This window comes from Ahaetulla prasina, chromosome 1, assembly GCF_028640845.1.
Source record: "Ahaetulla prasina isolate Xishuangbanna chromosome 1, ASM2864084v1, whole genome shotgun sequence".
Taxonomy (NCBI): domain Eukaryota; kingdom Metazoa; phylum Chordata; class Lepidosauria; order Squamata; family Colubridae; genus Ahaetulla; species Ahaetulla prasina.
Window position 1 is genome coordinate 259771111 of NC_080539.1, and position 20279 is coordinate 259791389.

The window sequence follows — 20279 nt, forward strand, 5'->3', positions numbered from 1 at the left end:
TCACAACCCCTAGTGATCACAGAAAAGGAAGTGCAGGACCTATTTCACAGACAAAAGCCAGGAAAAGCTCCAGGCCCAGACAAGATAACTCCTTCTTGCTTAAAAGTCTGTGCTGACCTATTGGCCCCCATCTTCACCCATATTTTCAATAAATCACTAGAGATGTGTTATGTTCCTTCTTGCTTCAAACGCTCTACCATCATCCCAGTGCCCAAGAAGCCCACCATCAAGGAACTGAATGACTACAGACCAGTTGCTTTAACATCTGTAGTCATGAAAACCTTTGAAAGGCTAGTGCTTTCCTACCTGAAAACCATCACGGATCCGCTGTAGACCCCTTGCAATTTGCATACCGAGCAAATAGATCAACAGATGATGCTGTTAATATGGCTCTGCACTACATCCTACAACATCTTGAGTCTCCAAAGACCTATGCAAGGGTCCTTTTTGTAGACTTTAGTTCAGCATTCAATACCATCATTCCAGACATTCTCCTAACTAAGCTAAACCAGCTACAGGTACCGGAACAGGCTTGTAAGTGGATCACAAGCTTCCTAACAAACAGGAAGCAGCAGGTGAAGCTAAGCAAGATCACATCAAATACCTGTACAATTAGCACAGGGCCCCCACAAGGCTGTGTGCTCTCCCCACTTCTCTTCTCTCTGTATACCAATGACTGCATCTCCAATGATCCATCAGTTAAGCTACTGAAGTTCGCAGATGACACAACAGTGATTGGTCTCATTCGAGACAATGACGAATCCGCATATAGACGAGAGGTCAAACGACTAGCCTTGTGGTGCAACCAAAACAATCTGGAACTGAACACACTCAAAATGAGTGGTAGACTTTAGGAAAAACCCTTCCATACTTCCACCTCTCACAATACTTGACAACACAGTATCAACAGTAGAAACCTTCAAATTTCTGGGTTCTATCATATCGCAAGATCTCAAATGGACAGCTAACATCAAAAACATCATTAAAAAAGGACAACAAAGAATGTTCTTTCTGTGCCAACTCAGTAAGCTCAAACTGCCCAAGGAGCTGCTGATCCAATTCTACAGAGGAATTATTGAATCTGTCATTTGCACCTCTATAACTGTCTGATTCGGTTCTGCAACCCAACAAAAAAACACAGACTTCAGAGGATAATTAGAACTGCAGAAAAAATAATTGCTACCAACTTGCCTTCCATTGAGGACCTGTATACTGCACGAATCAAGAAGAGGGCCGTGAAAATATTTGCAGATCCCTCGCATCCTGGACATAAACTGTTTCAACTCCTACCCTCAAAACGACGCTATAGAGCACTGCACACCAGAACAACTAGACACAAGAACAGTTTTTTCCTGAAGGCCATCACTCTGCTAAACAAATAATTCCCTCAACACTGTCAGACTATTTACTGAATCTGCACTACTATTAATCGTTTCATAGTTCCCATCACCAATCTCTTTCCACTTATGACTGTATGACTATAACTTGTTGCTGGCAATCCTTATGATTTATATTGATATATTGATCATCAATTGTGTTGTAAATGTTGTACCTTGATGAACGTATCTTTTCTTTTATGTACACTGAGAGCATATGCACCAAGACAAATTCCTTGTGTGTCCAATCACACTTGGCCAATAAAAAATTCTATTCTATTCTATTCTATTCTATTCTATTCTATTCTATTCTATTCTATTCTATTCTATTCTATTCTATTCTATTCTATTCTATTAACCATACACCCGATTCTTCAGTGCAATTAAAGCATATCAAAGAACAGACTGCTCTCTCTGAGTGTGAGGCCAGCAGTCAGGAATGGGTTAACTCTGTCATCTGATCCAGGATTGAGTCTGCAAGATGTTAAGCTCCTCCTCTTCCTCTTGCTTTTCAGTTTTCAGACTCAGTCAATCTGGATGGATGCTTTTTGCTGAGCTGCCTATCTCTGACTGCTTTTTTTCCCAGGATTTTTTGATCCCAAATTGTTGGTGAGATACTCCAGCGAACAAAGGATTCTTCCTGCCTTCACTGAGGACCGCTTGGCAGCAATTTATTCTAAGAGGCTCCCAGGTCCTCCTGGGAAGCACGGAACATCCCAGCGTGAAGGGCTCACGCCCGAGCCCGCTGAAGACCGCGTGGGTGGTTCTTGCAGGTACCTCCCGGCTGCTTGAAGTCCTGCTTTCCCAGTGCAAACAGCTTCGGCTGGAAACTGCTGAGGGCCAAATTTGTTAGTGCTTCTGCTGGCTGGCAGATTGAGAGTCAGAACGGCATTCCTGGCTGGCGTGGCTGGGATTCAGAGGCTTCTAACCCCCCGCCTTTCATTTGACTGTGGCGAAAGCCAAAAAGGAGCAGCGGAGCAGTGCAGTGCCAGCACGGAACCCTTGATGGCTCCTAGATCCCAGTAAGGCCGTTCCGCTTTGGGAGGACGCTTTTTCGAACAGCGCAGCATCACCGGTGGCATTTAAAACGCTTTTGAGGGCTTGGCCTTATTGCTTGGCTGGCACCTTCTTCGGCAGGGCTTTCTCTCACCCCTTATTGATTTAACTGGCCGCCATTTTGGGAATCCACCTTTTGCGATTTAGAGGACTTGCAGCCCTCACTAAATTCAAAATGGCCACCTCTGCTTTTTCTCAAGCCTCAAAACGGAACCATCATGAGCTCAGCCCAGCAACTCCAGGGCCTTCAACCAGGGGCACTGCCCCAGAGACCTTAGCCCCCAAGGCTAAGAAAGCCTCCAAGACATCAGCCAGGGAGGCATTAAAGAGGCATAATGCCATGGAAAAGGCCAAACAGAAAGCCATCCAGGAGGCTACCTGCAAGGAGCTGCTCCCACCTACTCTTACTCCTGCAGTTTCAGTCCCTATACCCACTCAGGTCACCCCTGTAGCTCAAGAGGCTTCGGGGGAAACTGGTAGCCAAGGTGTTCCTCCTGCCTGGTCTCCAGATACAGGGGCTTCCCCTGCAGATTCTAGACAGGCAGAGGCTACTGCAAAGTTGTTTGGGCCCATTCAGGAGGCTTCTGTACAGCTTGTGAATCCTATCCAGATTCCACTTGCTCCTCAAGGCCCTCAACCTGAGATTTCTCCCCCTTCTGCTGATTCAGAACATGGGGAAACAGAAATTCCTTCTCAAATTATTCCAGGCCTAGCCACCTTTATTCAGGAGGCTATTCAACGGGGCGTAGCCATTGAGCTGCAATGCAGAACCAGCTCCTGGTTTTCTGACCTCTCAAGGTCTCAGGATTATCAGGCCCAATCTCATTTGTCTGCTGAACCAGAGCACACCCACGGTTATGCATTGGCTGCTGCCTCCCCTAGTCATGCCTCTCTAGCTGGAGAGAGCAGGACTTGTCAGATGACAAAGATGACAAAGGACCAGCCGTCATTTGTGGGTGTGGATGTGCCGGAAACAGGAAGAGTTGCGCATACCAAGCGGCTGCTCTTCCGGTTTCCAGCACGCACATGTGCACTGGCCACCTGGACTTCTGGTTCCTGGTGTGCATGCGCGTGTGAAGTCCAGCTGGCTGGCACACATGCCAGAAACCAGAAGATCATCTTCTCAGTGCGAGCATGCGCACCAGGCAGTTGGTCTTCATGCGAGCATGTGCGCCAGAAACTGGAAGACCAGGTAGCTGAGAGCAGCCACCTGCCGTACACATGTGCTGCTCTTCTGGCTTCTCGCACGCGCATGCTCCCGTTTCGACACTCAGTGCCAAACAGGTTTGCCAACACTGCTCTTGCTGTGGCCCACTGGTGGGCAGCAGAGCTGGACAGTGAGGAGGTTGGGGAGGAACTTGGGCCAGTCCTGGGGGCTGGGAAAGTTCAGACGAGGGCTCTGCTGGCAGAACGTCTTCAGGGCCTTCCAAAAGAGTGTTGAGGGGGGACAGCGTAATTTCCAGAGGAATGATGTTCCAGAGGGAAGGAGCCACCATGGAGAAGGTCCTTCTTCTGGGTCCCGCCAGATGTATTGCTTAGGGTACAGGACCCACAACATTCCTTGTCTCCCTGCTCTAGTGGGTCGGGTAGATGTGACCAGCAAGAGACAGTCCCTCAGATAATATGACCCCAAATGGAATCAATCCAAGGGTGAAATCCAGCAGGTTCTGACAGATTCTGGAGAATCGGTAGCGGAAATTTTGAGCAGTTCTGAGAACCGGCAGATATCACCTCTGGCTGGCCCCAGTGGGGTGGGAATGGAGATTTTGCAATATCCTTCCCCTGCCACGCCCACCCAGCCACACCACGCCCACAGAACTGGTAGTAAAAAATCTGGATTTCACCACTGAATCAGTCTTTAACTAGTTTCTTCCAGCAGTTCTCTCCCATGCTTGGAAGACTTGAGGATCTCTCAGGGGAGTCAAGGAAAAGGAATAGCTACAAGCCATGATTCTTTACAAAAACATAACATTTCATTGCCGCCGCGGCCCCCCCCTCCCCGGCTAGTAGTTTCACTTGTACCTGCTCAGCCTGCTTAAATGCACAGCCCTAAAACAAAATCTAAGGAAAACAAACACTGACTAGCTACCTAGGTAATACATACTCCAATCTGCTGGTTAAGTTCCAAGGAAACATGAGCTTTTGTTATATGAGCAAACCTAAAATACCAACAATAATCTGAATCAGGATTATGTTGATGTATCCAGCCTTACTGAAAGCTAAACCAAGATGTCAACCTACAGAAGGGAATGCACTTTCAAATTAAGCAAGATGGCACATATATTCTTGCTCCAGAAGTCACAAAACTGAATCAATCTATTTTCACTGAGTTGGGTGTTTTTCTTACTTTGGGGGGTTCCAGGAGCAATTCGTGGAAAGATGAAAGTCGTGCTTTTATGGCTTCTAATACACTTTTATTGACCGAATATGTTGAGTGGCTCATACCTGGAGGGCAAATCTCTATGTGACCTTCAAATCTGTAACACATACATAAAAAGAAAAATGTTTCCCTATTAATACAGTAAGCAAGGCTACTGAAAGATTATGTTTGCTACCATGAGTACTATCAAGCATGAGCTTTTTCAATTACAAATTCAAATAATCTTTTCAGAAAACAACTGCTCACCACAACATAAGAACCATTCAACCTTTTCTAGAGACCAAAGCAATATTTTCAGACAATGAAGTAAGCTCAAAGCTTTGTTGCGTTACATAAAGGGTTTTTGTTGCGTTATATAAAGGGTTTACTGGCTATTCCAAATAGTAGGTTAATGCTTAACATAATTCATATTTGCAGCAATGTATTACCCCCTTGATTAATTCAGTTACATCGTCATGGAAGAAGTATACATAAATATTAATTTGAAAATATGTATGGCAGCCTGCGTATAACAAGCTCACTACCATAAAGCATTGCTGTATTATGAACAAGAAATCTGTGGCTGTATTCAAAATAACTGGCTCAGTACCAGGATGAACAGAAGATCTGTTATCATTATCAATGCAAACTTCAGATTTTACTTGTTCATTCGCTTTTGATACCTGAAATTGAACAAATCAGATAAGAATTATCAGAAAAATATTGATTCAGAATGTTTCTGTGTACATAAGAGTATATCATTATATCTGAAGGAGTGATAAACAAATATAACCATAACCTAACAGCTACTAAAAAATTAAGAGTATCATTAGAATAGAAACATAAAAATTAACTTACGTTGGCCGTCTTGTTTCCAGTAAAGTCAGTAATATCTGAATTGCACTGACTATTGCAGATTCATTTTTCTCTTTATTAAAAATATTTGATAGCAGCTGTTCTATAATTTCTTGTCTATAATAAAAAGATAATGCTTAAAATATACCTTTTAGTACGTAGATAATTTCAAAGAAAACCTTTGCAGTTCATTTTAAAAAGTTCTTTATACAAAGTCTTGACAATTATTTTTGCTTCAAATCTAATTCTTACAGTTGCAGGAAAAACTTGTGTAGAACTGGATTCTTTCTTTTGTAGCATAAATAGTCCTTGACTTATGACCACAACTGGGAGCAGGACTTCCAAGGCTAAGTGAGGTGGTTGTTAAGTGAGTTGCATCCAATATTATCACTTTTTTTGCTGCACTCATTAAGCAAATCAGTACAGTTGTAAAGTGAATCACATAGTCATTAAGTGAATCTATGAAAATCACAAATGGTATTCATATCAGCTTGAGGGGTGAGGGGGTGTTGCAACCATCTAAAATACACGTCAGTTGCCAAGTACCAGAATTTTGAACATGGGAATGCTGAGATGGTTGTACGTGCGAAGACCGGTAAGTCACTTTTTCAATGCCATGGTAACTTTGAATGGTCACTAAACAAATGGTTGTAAGTTGAGGACTACCTGTACGTTGATATATAAACAAGACAATCTAAGCCTATATTAACAGTGTGTCCAGGCAACCAAATCCTTCTTCTACATGTCTAAATGTATCACAAATTCTTACTCTCTTGTAAAGGTTAATCTTCTTATTTAATGCTTTTTTTGAATAAAACCTGTGGATTAATCTATAATCTATTATTACAAATATTACTATTATAAATATTACTATTATACATAAAATGTGTGAGTCACCTGTTTAAAAAAGTACATTGTTATAAATACAAAGGCTGAAGTCAGATATATCACTAAGTCATGTTTTGGCATTATACTTATTTTTATTTAATGTGGCCATTTATCTTACACAAATAACTAAGTGGCTCACAAAATATATAAAATATATAACAAAATATAAAAAACGTATTCTTCAGTGATAAATTCAAGTATGTCAGGCTTCGCTAAAAAGCTGCCCCTAATCCCTGTGGGTTTATATAGCTTTTCAGAAGGCCATGGGATCAGGACCACATGAATGTGGGGATGCTATTCCAATGCAAAATGTACACCTCCTGGTTTTCCCAAGATGCCACTGTTTCCTTGACAGGAACAGGGAAGTGGGCTTGGGGAGTATGCCACTTTGTGCCATCTGATGGGATAGATAAAACAACTAGAGACAGTAGTTCCAACAACCGGCCCTGTGTCACATAGGGCTTTAAAGGTGATAACTAGTACCATGATTTACACCCAAAAGCATAATGGAAAGCAGTGGAGCTGAGGCAGCAAAGACATTACTTAAGTGAATGAATGAACTTCATGTTATCACGTGTCTTGAATTACTTTTCTAAACAGTTCTGGAGCGGGAATGTCATATTTGCTATTTAGAGCTCTAAATATTTTGTTTTTATTTATTTACTGCTTGCTACAGCTTATACTCTTATTGTTATTAATATCTCTACTTTTCCTAACAAAAGGAATACATTTAAACTTTCAAAATCCATAGATAACATACTTATTTTAAAAGTAAAGTAATATCTTTACACCAACCTACTTTTCTAGTGTTGCAAGCAGTGGATCTGGTTCAGAACTGTTTTGTACTTGTAGCATCTGGTCTCTACTTAAGCGTATAATTTCACAAAGTGACTGGGATGCATTTGACTGTCTCTGAAGAACAAGAGAGAATTTATAAAGGGAAAAGAAAGCTAAATAATTTTATTTGCTAATTAATATCAGAAACAATTTAACACAGATTCACTATTTTCTAGAAGGCACAATTATACTTCAAGTAAGTAGATTAAGATGTTTCCTCAGTCCTGTAACTGCAGAACCCATTATTTTAATGTAATGTTATAATTAAGTATATAATGAAGAAAATTTAAAGTCTGTAAGCAGAATAGAAGTAAATTAGTATATAAAACTAAATATGAATTATAAAATATATTTCTTACATCTTCATCTTGAGAAGGATGGACGATTTCCACAAGCCGCTGAATAATTTTCTCTTCATTTAACCACTGTGGAGACATATGGTAATTTTTTTTTTTTAAATCATCTTCCAGAATTAAGACTAAATATAATTATTGTATAATTCACCCACTGGTGCTATTTAATACTAAAGTGCATTCTCAGAAATTCTAAGATATTCAAAATTTGCAGAAAGGAAATCACAAGTACACGTCAGTGAGTATAACATGCTATGTATTTACTTTGTTATACAATAACATGAAGAAAATAGCTCATTCTTCTGCACCTTTGAAACAAGATAACAAATTATTTAAGAAATAAATAACTATTTTTTATTTATGCAAGCCTTCCTAACTAAATCAATAGTCCAGAGACCTACCTTTCTCAGTAAGTCAAGTCTGTCAGGTGATATAGATACACATTATTGTTTTTACATTTTTTGTAGATTTGCGGTCAGATTGGTATTATCTTTTCAATACATTGTCAACAGACCACCAGCTAAGATGTATTATGTTCTCACTTAATACACCAAAAAGGTTTTTAAAGGGAAAATTGGATATCAAAAAAATAAAATCAAGCGATAAAATACACAGGATCTGGAGAGATGTATAAGTTATGAAAAAAATCCACATAGATGGGGTCAGAAGAAAACATTTAGCATGAGCTGAAATAACTAAAGAAGGGGAAATTATTCAAAGGCCTATGAAGGAGGTAATAAGAACAGATGAGAATGCACCAAAAGGTTTAAATAAATTTAAGCAAGTTATATGGTGTTTTCTCATGGTCAAAACAGCATTTTCCAAAGTCAATTGCAGAGATCAACAATATTGCATCAACAACAATTCTTGGGAGAACCCTATGTGCCTTCTGAAATTTTCATATACAACCTACTGTGTTTCCCCGAAAATAAGACCCTGTCTTATATTTTCTGAACCCCAAAATAAGCGCTTGGCCTTATTTTTGGGGAGGTCTTATTATTTTGGGGCACATGGAGCAAGACGGGGCTCCTCTTGCCATCTTACCTGATTTCCAGCTCTGTGTTTAAATATTTTTGGGGAGGGCTTATTTTCAGGGTGAGGCTTATTTTAGCACATGCTCTCAAAAGCCCGATTGGGCTTATTATCAGGGGATGTCTTATTTACCGGGAAACAAGGTAATTTTAAATTTGCACAATTTATTCCAAACTCCAGAAAGAGTAAATGTAGCATCATTAGTTGATTCTTTTCTCTTCCTTGCATTTCTTTTTGCTTTATTTGCCACTATAAATCATAAAGAGTCTGAAGAATTTGAAACAGTAACTGTTGTTAAATTTAAGTAATCTAATAAATGTATTGTTCAGATATGGATTTTGAAATAGGAGAATAAACTACTTACATTTAATACTTCTTGCCTTGGCTGTGGAGGTTCTATGCATGTCAGTAGCCTGAGTAGTAAGTCCATAATTGCAGAGGTTCCTATGTGCTTTATTATGAGATCTACAAAATCATGCTTTTTCTTTAAGAAATCCACAATCTGAAGAAATATAATAAGTATTAATAGAACGTTCTAAAATATTTTGAATCCAACAAAGCTTAAAAAGAAGATTCTGAAGAAATTGCTAGTATCAATTGATAAATTGTTGAATTTGCTGAACAAGTTCATTCCTAACATTGAATATATCATGATTTCTTTGTTTTTTTTACTAAATACTGTTGTGAAGTATCTTGTACATACCCCAAATGTGAAATTATTTTTTTTCTAGTCCCCATGCTTCCTGTTTTTTTCTGAGCAGGGAGAACATTTAAAATAAAGCACTAGATTACAGACACTTGGTATTTTTTTTGAATTTTTTGAATTATATTCCATTACTATAAGTAGCTTATGAGACTGGCAAGTTTTTCAAGTTGAAAAATATAGCATGATTAATTCTGTATCCGTATGTGCATATATGTGGATCATTCAAGTCTATTAGATAACAGTGCTCAGAGTGAAAAAAATGGCTCTTACTGATTCAGTTAACACAATTCTAGCAAGCATATAAATACAGAAATATATCTTCACACAGTATTAGAAAGACAGGCTCTCAAACATGAAGATTCAAAAAGCAAATACCTGTTCTGGTTTTCTGCTAATAAGAATACTCAGCACCTTGCTGAAGAAACTGGCCAGTAACGGATTTAGAGGTGGCTCATTTAGAAGAAAACTGTACAGTTTTATTAGTAATGATTCCTCTTCACCCAGTCTATCATTGATCTGTGAAACATCGGAAGTAAGCAGCTCACAAGATATATTTGGGTATCTAAAACAAAATAGTTGAAGTTTTATTTTACTAGAATTACAAAGCCATAAATAAAAAAGAAGACATGCATTATTATTTTGCAGCCTATTAAATTCTGAATTAACCCAACCATCTTTCACAATCTGTGCAGGTTTCATAGGACTTCCATCTGAGAACAGCATTTCAATGAAGCTACTTTATAGATGGTTCTTCAATTGATTTATGTGTACAGTAGACATTACTTATACGAACACTATAAAGTATCCTTATCATCATCTGATCTAGCCCTGACACAAACCCCAACTTCTGGAGCTGACCAAAAGCAAAAGTTGAGAATAAAAAAAGCAGTGTAACAATACACATGTCTCCAAGGATCTATTACAGCATCAATTTGAAAAGAGTAAGTGACATCCAGAAACCCTCTAAAATTGCAGCTGGGCAGTATAGCAACATCAGCACTTCCCTAGGTGGTGTTCTGGCACCATGGCAGAGGAATGGGAACAAGTACAAGACAAAGCCACTTGAGGTACACCTCTGGTAGGCAAAAACCAGCAACGGGAACCACAGCAGGCTGTAAGGCTTACAGGAACCAAATGAGAAGTCCTTTGGGGAGCTGTTATGAGATGTAGCAAGAAGTACTCCCATGAGCAATCAGGAATGCCAATTTGACAATCAGCTCAAAGCACAACAGAAAAATCAATTTTGATTACTGCTCCACAGACCATGGAGCTGACAAAAATGTCCATAAACAAGTTTCAATTTTTACAATTAGGATCCAAATGGTCACTTGGTGTGACATACAATAGTAGCCAGCTTGTCAGGGGCAAACAACTAGATCTACAGAAGAATTCAAATTAACTACTATGCTGTTCTCTGCCTATTATACAGGAATCTCCCCAGATTGACAGCTTTAGCTTGGGAACACCCAGATAAGGCTTTAAAACATTCAAGGGGAAGGGGTCAGACCTAGCTCTATTTGTGTTTACATAGCAAGTTTAGGCTGATTCCTTGCTTTAGTCTTTCTCCCAACACAGCCACAAATATAATTGGAAAAAATATATGCCATTCACTTCTGGAAAAATTAGGAAATAGAGATAATTATGTGCTTCTGGAAGAAGAGATTGTTGGAAGGTAAAATCAATCCTGATTCATTTTCCCCATTATGTTTTTCTACAGCAACAAAAAATTGCTGAAGATCTGATTGTATGAGTTATAGAAATTCACATGCATGTTATCTCACTTAAAAGTATTACTACAATTCTACAAGGTTGCCTATAAAGAGAGATGTGTATTCAGTTGATGCAGAATACAGCAGCTAGGTTACTGAGTGGGGCAGTGGAACCTACAAGTTAGTCCTCTGTTGAAGCAAATGCACCAATTGCCAATCATTTGTTAAGCAGTTCAAAGTTTTGATTTTGATACATATGGCTCTAAACTAGAAGCATGATTTAAGGTTCTTGCATCTACCAAGACCTGTAAAGCCTATACTTTGAAACATTTTCATTTATCATAGTCATAAAGTTTCTTAAATTACATTTTTGGGGATGCCATATGGAAAATCTCTCTCTTCACCATGTCCCTATATGACCTGTTGTGTGAATGGCAGTATTGTTACATTTTTGTTTTCCTTCACCCTTTCATTTTTAACTGAATCTTTTAATTTTATATTGCTTTAATTTACATTTTAATGTTATTAATATTATTAGTAGTAACTAATATTACCAATAAAATTAATAAAATATATAATTTTTTATTAGAAAAGTTGATTGTAAATCACTTCAAGTAAGATCAGACCTGGGCATTTTATCCGGCCCATCGGCTATCCGTGTCCAGCCCTTGTGGGATCAATCAGAAATTAGCTATCAAATGAAATGTACACTGCACATGCAATTGAGCAGAATTTAAGTTCAGCCTATTGGTAAGGCCTTCACAAAGATCTCTGTTTCTCTTGGAAAAATTAACCGCCCACCCCGGAATAAGACAACGTAATGTTCAAATATTAGTAGCAGGTTAGATAAAAATTGATGATTTTTTAAAATTTAAATTGGATTTTTTAAATCAAATTTATGTTAATAAAATGCTTTTGGAATAAAAATCTTTCTAAAGATAGTTTTCTATTTAAAATACCGTATATACTCGAATATAAGCCGATCCGAGTATAAGCCGAGGTCCCCAATTTTACCCCAAAAACTGGAGTAAACTGGGGACTCGAGTATAAGCCGAGGGTGGGAAATGAGGCACCTACGGTTGAAACCCTCCTCCTCAGCTGAGAAGGCTGGCGGCTCCCCGCCCGCCTCTCACTGCACCGCAGGGCTTCAGTCCGTAAAATGTAAAAAGAAAAGAAAAAACCTCAGTATAAGCCGTATATACTCGAGTATAAGCCGAGGGCTTAAAAAAAAACTGAGTATAAGCCGTATAGACCAGTATAAGCCGAGGGACGTTTTCAGCACAAAATGTGCTGAAAAACTAATCTTTCTAAAGATAGTTTTCTATTTAAAATACATAAATAATTTAGTTATTCAGCATGAAATGGAGCTTAGTGATGTAGCATGAGGCTGTATATTTTGCAACATTGGGACTGTCAGTAAGTCAACAGTGGGTCAGAGGAGTAGCAGAGATGGCAGTTGCTCTTTAAAAATTATGATTTAAATTGAATTGATTTAAATCAAATCCATCCTGATTAGTAGTAACAATAAATAATTTTTGTTGATACATTTATTTTCATTTGATATGCTCTTAGCAAGTTATGAAAGGAAAGATTTTTTGAGAGTATCTATTTTAGCATACAATCCACACTTTCCTAAAATTAGTAGCATGCAAATCTCTTTTCACAACTTCTTATTTTTTCAGTGTCTAGCTTTTAGATTAAACGTATTTCTTACTTGTATCTGATCTTTTCATCCATGTCTTGAGGGGGCTCTTCTATAATAAATGATACTAAATTTTCCAGACATTCCGATTTCAAAAGAAATTCTATAAGTTTGCGATTTTGAGCTTTACACTCTTGTAACACATCTTCTTCATCCATCAGTTCCTTCAGTGTTACATCTTCTTTCTCCAGAAGTGTGTCTATGTGGGATGATGAATGAAGATCAAATTTCCAAAACATGCTGGTCTAGAGAAAAGAAAAAGAAATCATACACAGCTTTAATTAATTGAGTTTTTAAAAAGCCTGCTTAAGAAAGCCATTCCACTACCCCTCCCTCCCTTCTCAATTTATATGCAAAAGGAACTGTAAAAGCAAGAAACTACTGTAGCAAAAGAAAAAAAGAATGCAAGGAAGAAAAATGCTACCAGTATCAAAGTGCCTTAAATGATAAGCCAATGTCTTTAATATATTAATGTAAGTAATTAGTCAGTCATCACAAGTTTTTATTATGGAAATAGTTTATGTGTTAATGCAACAGCAGCAAGAAAAGTATTTATTGACCCAGAAATTTGATTTTAGAGTATTTAGCATATTCTTGCCCTTTTTACTCGAAGCCTGATTCCAACAATGGTCAACTCAGGAAATTGCTATAAACAAATTAAACTAATCTTATTGCTGATCCACATTTCCATCCTTAAGTGTCTATGAATTTCCTCATTTTTCTCTGCAGACCCGATTTGCAAAAGATAATGAAGTCCTTCCCTATTTGAATAAAATTTGGATATCTTCTGGAATTTGCAAAACTCATCAGTACCAACAATCAGAAAAAAACATTAATACTGCATCTGTCAGGTCTTGTACTGAGTCCATATTCTTTCTATTATTACCAGAATAAATTTATCTGATGAAGAAAATATTTAAAAATATATTGGCATATATAGAGTATTAGGAAAGTATTTATTATTTCCTGAATAAATCAATACTGCCTCATTATTGTTAAAAATTAAGAAGTGTCAAGGTGAGTTAAAATCCTCTCATAATTTCTTAAAAATCAGGGTCCAATTATTTGTTTTAAGAAAAAAACTTTTTTTTTACTCTTAATATTTCAAATAGCGTTATTAAACTCTCTCCCCCAATCTGCATCTTTTAGATGTTCAACTGACTGCAATTTCCATTACCCAAACCTTGGCTACGTTGACTGAGGCTGATGCGAGTTAGACCAAAATATCGACTCTCAGGCTCAGAGGGTTGTATTAAAGATAAATTAGTGTAAGGGTGTATTAGAAGAATTTTATTTCACAGAAAAAATAGGAATTAGCTAGATGATTGTAGATTAATGTAAAATTTCAAAATGCTCAGCAATTCTATATCCATCAATTATTTAGTAAGTTAGTAATTTCCTAAAGCAGGGTAATAGCAACCACCAATTAAGTACATTATGAAGATATTATGTGCTCATCTTATCAAACTGCAATGAATTAACATCATACAATAACTGTTTCATTTTAAGACTACAACAGAGAGAACAAAAGTTTCATGTACAGCCAATCCTGCATTGTTCTGAATTAAATACTAGCTATCTTCAATTAAGAGCATGAATGATAATTTATCATAGGGAGAAAACTATACACACTTTGAGGAAGCTACCTTATCAAAGCCAATCACATATTGTGGGCCCATACTTCAATGCACTGGCCTTTTTAAAATAGATTGCAATTCTCTAAATATACACAGATGGAACCGAATTCAGTGAAACCAATAAAGCTTACTTCCAAATGCAGATCCTTAGCATTACAGTAACAAACAATATTTAGCAGACATACAAGGAAGGAACCAAAAGAATGATACAGGATTTGACACAGGTTTTTTAAAAGTATGTACAGAGCTATAAATAGTTAAGCCAATTTCTGGCTTGGCTGCCTCTTACAGAATGACCCCTACCCAATAAAGTTAACTACCACCTGCTTTTGGTATCTACCTAATCATTGTAAGATTAAAAAGGCAGAAGAATAAACAATGAATTAATATATTAGTACTTTTGAAGAATTTAAGTTCTATACATCAAATATATTTTACACAAATGAAAATCAAACATTGGCTTATTTATCAGGCCACTGCTACCACTCATTCCTAACTTATAAAGCAATTCTGCCCTATATCCTATTAAAAATCTGATTTCCAGATTTCAGCTCTTCTCAAAGAATTCCAAATATTTGTGAATGAAAAATCCCTGTGCATTCAACTTCTAGCCCAATGGACATTTAGAAAGAAGACTTTTCAGGAAGATGGAATTTAGTATCAAGAAAACATGTGTACCTCATGGTATATGAAATTCTACAATATATAAGACCCACTAATTTGTAATAGTAGTTCAAGAAAGACTAATATTAAATATCAACAAAAAAGAAAGCATACTACTGCAAACATGTTACTGCGTTATTTCACAAACTTTCTCCCAGGCAAGCTGTTTGAGCTGGTTTCTCAATATGGCAGATGCTGACCAGATTATTCCATCACTTTCAACAGGAGACCAGGACCCTTGGAATAAGGAAAAATACCCAACATGGATCAAAGGGTAAATTGCAGGATCCCCAAAAAGATATATTTGATTGAACTTAAATCTTTAAGATGTAATTATGCTTACAAACACATATTCTATTCAAGTTCCACTTACTATTCTAATGTAACGCTCTTTGGTTCTCAGGTGAGATGCAAAACAGTCACCTAATTTCATATAGTTCTGGCAAAGTCTTATCAGTCTCATGTTATTTGCTTCCAAGGAGAGTATATGTAGCATTGCAACAGAATACAACCAGACTTGAATCCAATAATGGAAGGCTCTTAGCAGACCTAGTCCATTGACCTTCAAAATATTTTTTTAATAAAAAGCATTATTTTTAAAAAAAATTCAAAATCTTATGACAGCCAAATCTATGGCATCTCATTATTTGTTTAAATTGCTTAAAGCAAAGTATATATTGCTGCTGAAAAGATTGTTGATCTTTGAACAAGTATAATGAAGAGAATATAGTTTTTTACTCTGCCTTTATCATTTTATAAATAATTCAAAGCAGCAAATATATATAATAACCTCCCTCCTATTTTTTTCCCCAACAACCACCATCCAATGAGATGGGTTAGGCTGAGAGGAAATGACCAATCTAAGATCACTCAGCCAGCTTTCATGCCTAAAACAGAACAAGAACTCAGAGCTTCCTGGTTTCTAGGCTACCACTTTAAACACTATACCAGACTGTCTCTCAAAGAGAAGAAAGAAATTGAACATAGGATTCAAAGATGTACTAAAATAGTTTATTAAATTTCATCATTTTCAGACAAAAAATACATTTATCTTCACAATGATTGAGGGGGCATAAGAGCAGCTTTTATTGTTGCAGCGTGCAGGACACAAAATGCCCAAATATACCAAGAACTGAATATATAATCAGCATTTCTACATTTTTCAACAATGAAAAATGTAAGGAGGCATCTGGATGATTTGACCCTAAAATTTTATTTTCCAGGCTTATTTGCATTCAACAGCTGTAATCTCATCAAATATGATAAAGCGATACTAGATCATTTGATGAAGATTGTTTCACTATTTAAGAATTTCCCTTAAAAAAAGGCTAGCTTATCAGTCTTCAGCCTTTTCCTGATCAATACACTATAGATAGTGAAGCAATCTCCTCCTCTAATGGATTTCTGTTGTTCTATTACTTACCAGGAATATTCATAATCTTTACTCCAGATGTACAAAACAAATTCTAAGTGACCATACTCCACTCCACAGACTAAAACACTTCAAAATTATGTCCTCTTTTCACACTTCTAGTATACATGGAAACTTCTCACTACTGGATATTTCAGTAATTCTTCTTGCTAACTTCCTATCAATGCACCAAGACCTAAGGTTGCCCGTAACTCGGTAGCCGTAAGATTATTTTGGCTTTACAATTAGAGGCTACTGCCTTCAATAGTCATGCCATGTTTTATGCTGTTTTTACAGCACAGGTGAGTCACGGATCTGCATTATTGCATCACAGAAGGATATGAACATTTCTCCACAGCTTTTAGGCGACCACCAAGAATACTGATACTCATTTTATATTAACACTCATACATTTTTAGTGTCTTTTTACACGGTGCTAGTACACTCTTCTTTTACTTTAGAAGATATTTGTAAAAGATACTACAGAAATATGTATTTACTTAATACATATTTAACTCCTTGGCCTTATTTGGTTTCTGTTAAATCACTGGAAAAAAATCTAACCTCAATTTTAAATATCATTCCAAACTGTTGATGCTGGACTTATTAGACAAGTGCAATTACACAAATAAAAAGCTTGCAAGCATCTTTTGCAAGTAAATGAAACTTCTGGATCAGCAAGCCAACAGCTGGAAACTGACAAATCACCTATCCAATATATTCAACACATGTAGAAATTACTAATATTTCTATGATTCATGCTCTTTTATGGTATCTCAGTCCATTGTTAGTGCAACATATTCTATTCCCAGAGAGAAAAGAAAAGATGATAGTGAATAAACTCATAAAATGAATGGGATATTTCATGTATGCCCCCTTCCTCATTCTCATATTGGTATTTTGCAAACACATAGACACAAGAGTGGCATAGCAGTCTAATGGTACAGACGCTCACCGCTCACTTGGAAGGTTGAGAGTTCAATCTTAGGTACGAAAAATGTTTCTCTCCCAGGAGGCAAAGAAAAAATATCTGCTGCGAACTCTACATGGCACCAGGAAGGGCATCCGGCCAGTAAACACTCAGCTCCATCCAGTCACCCCAACTCTATCCCAAATTAAGGGATTAAAGATTCATAAAAAGGGTTTATCTGTGCACAAACAGTCTTTGTGGTTACAACGACATGTGAAACAAGAGTTTGAAGGAAACTAACAACTCGTCTTTGAAGTTGTGGCCATCGCATTGTACTCACATGATTATGATTTGGGTGCTTGGCAACCAGCTCATAATTACAATGGTTGCAGTGTTCTGTTGTCAAGATTGCCATTTGCAACCTTCTCTGCCAGCTTCCTGCCAGCAGAGTCAATGGAAAGTCAGCAAAAGATGGCAAGTTATTCCTGCAGGTTGCTCCTGGCTGTTCTCCTGAGCCCCTGGGTGGCACAGGGATCTCATCCCCTGAAGGACACACTGTCCATACTCTAAAGCACCTGCCCACCATACTCCTTAGTGCTGACCCTCCTGCCCATAGCTCACCTGCTGGCCTGCTTCCATGGGACACAATTTCAGCATCACAAGCACATGTTTCTGGATTCCTCTTCTCGCGTTGAAGCATGCGAGTTTCTCACCTAACAACAGCACAGGCACTCCTGGAATTGCTATTGCAATGTGGTCATGTAACTCTACTTTATAACCATGCTGCTCAGTGAGAGAAATTCCAGTTCTTAGTTAGCCATTGTTAACTGAGAAACCATCTTAGCTAGACTTTACTAAAAAGCTAGAACAGCAGCTGGTTTGGAGTAATCTTATGCCTGAAAAAAACACACATTTCAGGTGTTCTGGTTTATGCATGCAACAAAATGGAGCTTTTGGAACAGGAGAAATATTATCAACTAAGCAGAAGCAAAAGGAAAGAAAATTTTGGGAAGATCAGGGAGCTGGTAGGAAATACCACACTGAAAAACTGGTGTGTGTGTGTGTGTGTGTGTGTGTGTGTGTGTGTGTGTGTGTGAGACCCTGGGAAGATGGGATGGGTAGATGAGTCAAATGGAATATGTCACACTGGGTGTTGCTGAGAAGGGAAAACAGGGTGATACACTAACAACAGCTCTTCTCCCCGCCCCCAACTCAGATTTTCTTTTGTCCAAAACTCCAATCAACCAAAGCATACTGAGTTTTAGGTCTATTGAATCAAGGCTTGATTCAAAACTGTTCAGCAGAAACTCTGGAATACAATGCTTTGTTCCAGATTTTTAAAAAAATAAAATTCTCATTTCATGCATTGCCTGATACTTAGTTTCAGAAACGTAACTGTCCACATGTAGCCTTAGAATATTATCCTGTAAACATGAGCCAAGGTGGCACTGTGGTTAGAGTACAGTACTGCAGGCTACTTCTGCTGACTGTTGACTGCCTGTAATTTGGCAGTTCAAATCCCATTAGGCTCAAGGTTGATTCAGCCTTCCAAGGTGGGTAAAATGAGGACCCAAATTGTTGGGGAAAATACGCTGACTCTGTAAACTGCTTAGAGAAGGCTGTAAAGCACTGTAAAATGGTATATATAAGTCTAAGTGCTATTGTTATATGAATACAGAAAAATGTAAAATATTTCATGTTCATAAGTGATCACCTATGTGCTTTCTAGAACCCATTTAGTGAGAGCAAATTATGTGGCATACATTGCTGTATTGTGTATTGTACATGTATTGTGTTTCCTACCTTTAAATTGTATCTAAGTGACATCTACTTATTTCCCTTGTACCTTCAAATTATCCCCCCATAAGATTTTGGGAACTTTTAGCATCACTTCACTTCCTTCCTTGTTTCCCAATTTCTGAATAAATGTTTATTTTCTTTATCGTCTGTAATTAAAACATGTCTTGCCTCTGGTATACCATTATGTAACTGAAATGAATTGTACATTACAATTCATGTTTCTTATGATCACATAAATAGAAAGATAACATTCAGGCTAAATTTTAGTAACTCTTTTGGGAAGACAATAAAACTATTCTCCATATAACCAATGACCATATCCTGCCTTCCATAGTCCATGTATTATCACAGAATCTACTGGCTGTGGTTCCAGAAAATGGGTTTTATATTTAACTGAAAAAATGTACAAGTCAGACTCTACCACTGGTCCAAGTTAATTGAAGAATTCTAACTAATCAATACTAGTGTATATTCAACTTGAATTGAAGCTATACCTGGAAGACCCAGTGTAGTTCCTGTGGACTCCACTAGCATCTATCAAACTTCATTGCCCTGATATTTAAAAATTAAAAATACCTGAACCAGGATGTTTTTATTCTAGAAACAGAATGCTGTGCTGTTAAAACAGCCCAGTATTTTTCTCCCTTCCATTACACAGGATCCCTTTTTTACTTTTTATTTGTAAACTTATAAATTTGACCAGCATTAGAGTTGTAAATGTTGTACCCAGTGATGGGATTCAAAGTAATTTAACAACCAGTTCTCTGCCCTAAAGATTTCTTCCAACAACCAATTTGCCAAACTGCTCAGAAAGTTAACAACCGGTTCTCCCAAAGTGGTGTGAACTGGCTGAATCCCACCACTGGTTGTACCTTGATGAAGATATTTTTTGTTTTATGTACACTGAGAGCATATGCACCAAGACAAATTCCTTGTGTGTCCAATCACACTTGGCCAATAAAAAATTCTATTCTATTCTAAACTG

The 20279-nt window shown here is 37.5% G+C and overlaps 1 protein-coding gene across 1 annotated transcript in view; it reads right to left on the reverse strand.

The window, feature by feature from the left end:
• The window catches only part of PPP6R3 (protein phosphatase 6 regulatory subunit 3), a 94688-nt gene that overhangs the window by 43392 nt on the left and 31017 nt on the right, over positions 1-20279 (reverse strand). Inside the window, exons 3-10 of the mRNA XM_058156550.1 lie at positions 15288-15410; positions 12886-13118; positions 9838-10024; positions 9121-9258; positions 7731-7796; positions 7334-7446; positions 5650-5763; positions 4780-4909 (exon numbers count right to left, since the gene is read on the reverse strand). Coding sequence (XP_058012533.1) covers positions 4780-4909; positions 5650-5763; positions 7334-7446; positions 7731-7796; positions 9121-9258; positions 9838-10024; positions 12886-13118; positions 15288-15299 — 993 coding nt within the window. The 5' untranslated portion in view covers positions 15300-15410. The remainder of the gene's footprint in view (positions 1-4779; positions 4910-5649; positions 5764-7333; positions 7447-7730; positions 7797-9120; positions 9259-9837; positions 10025-12885; positions 13119-15287; positions 15411-20279) is intronic.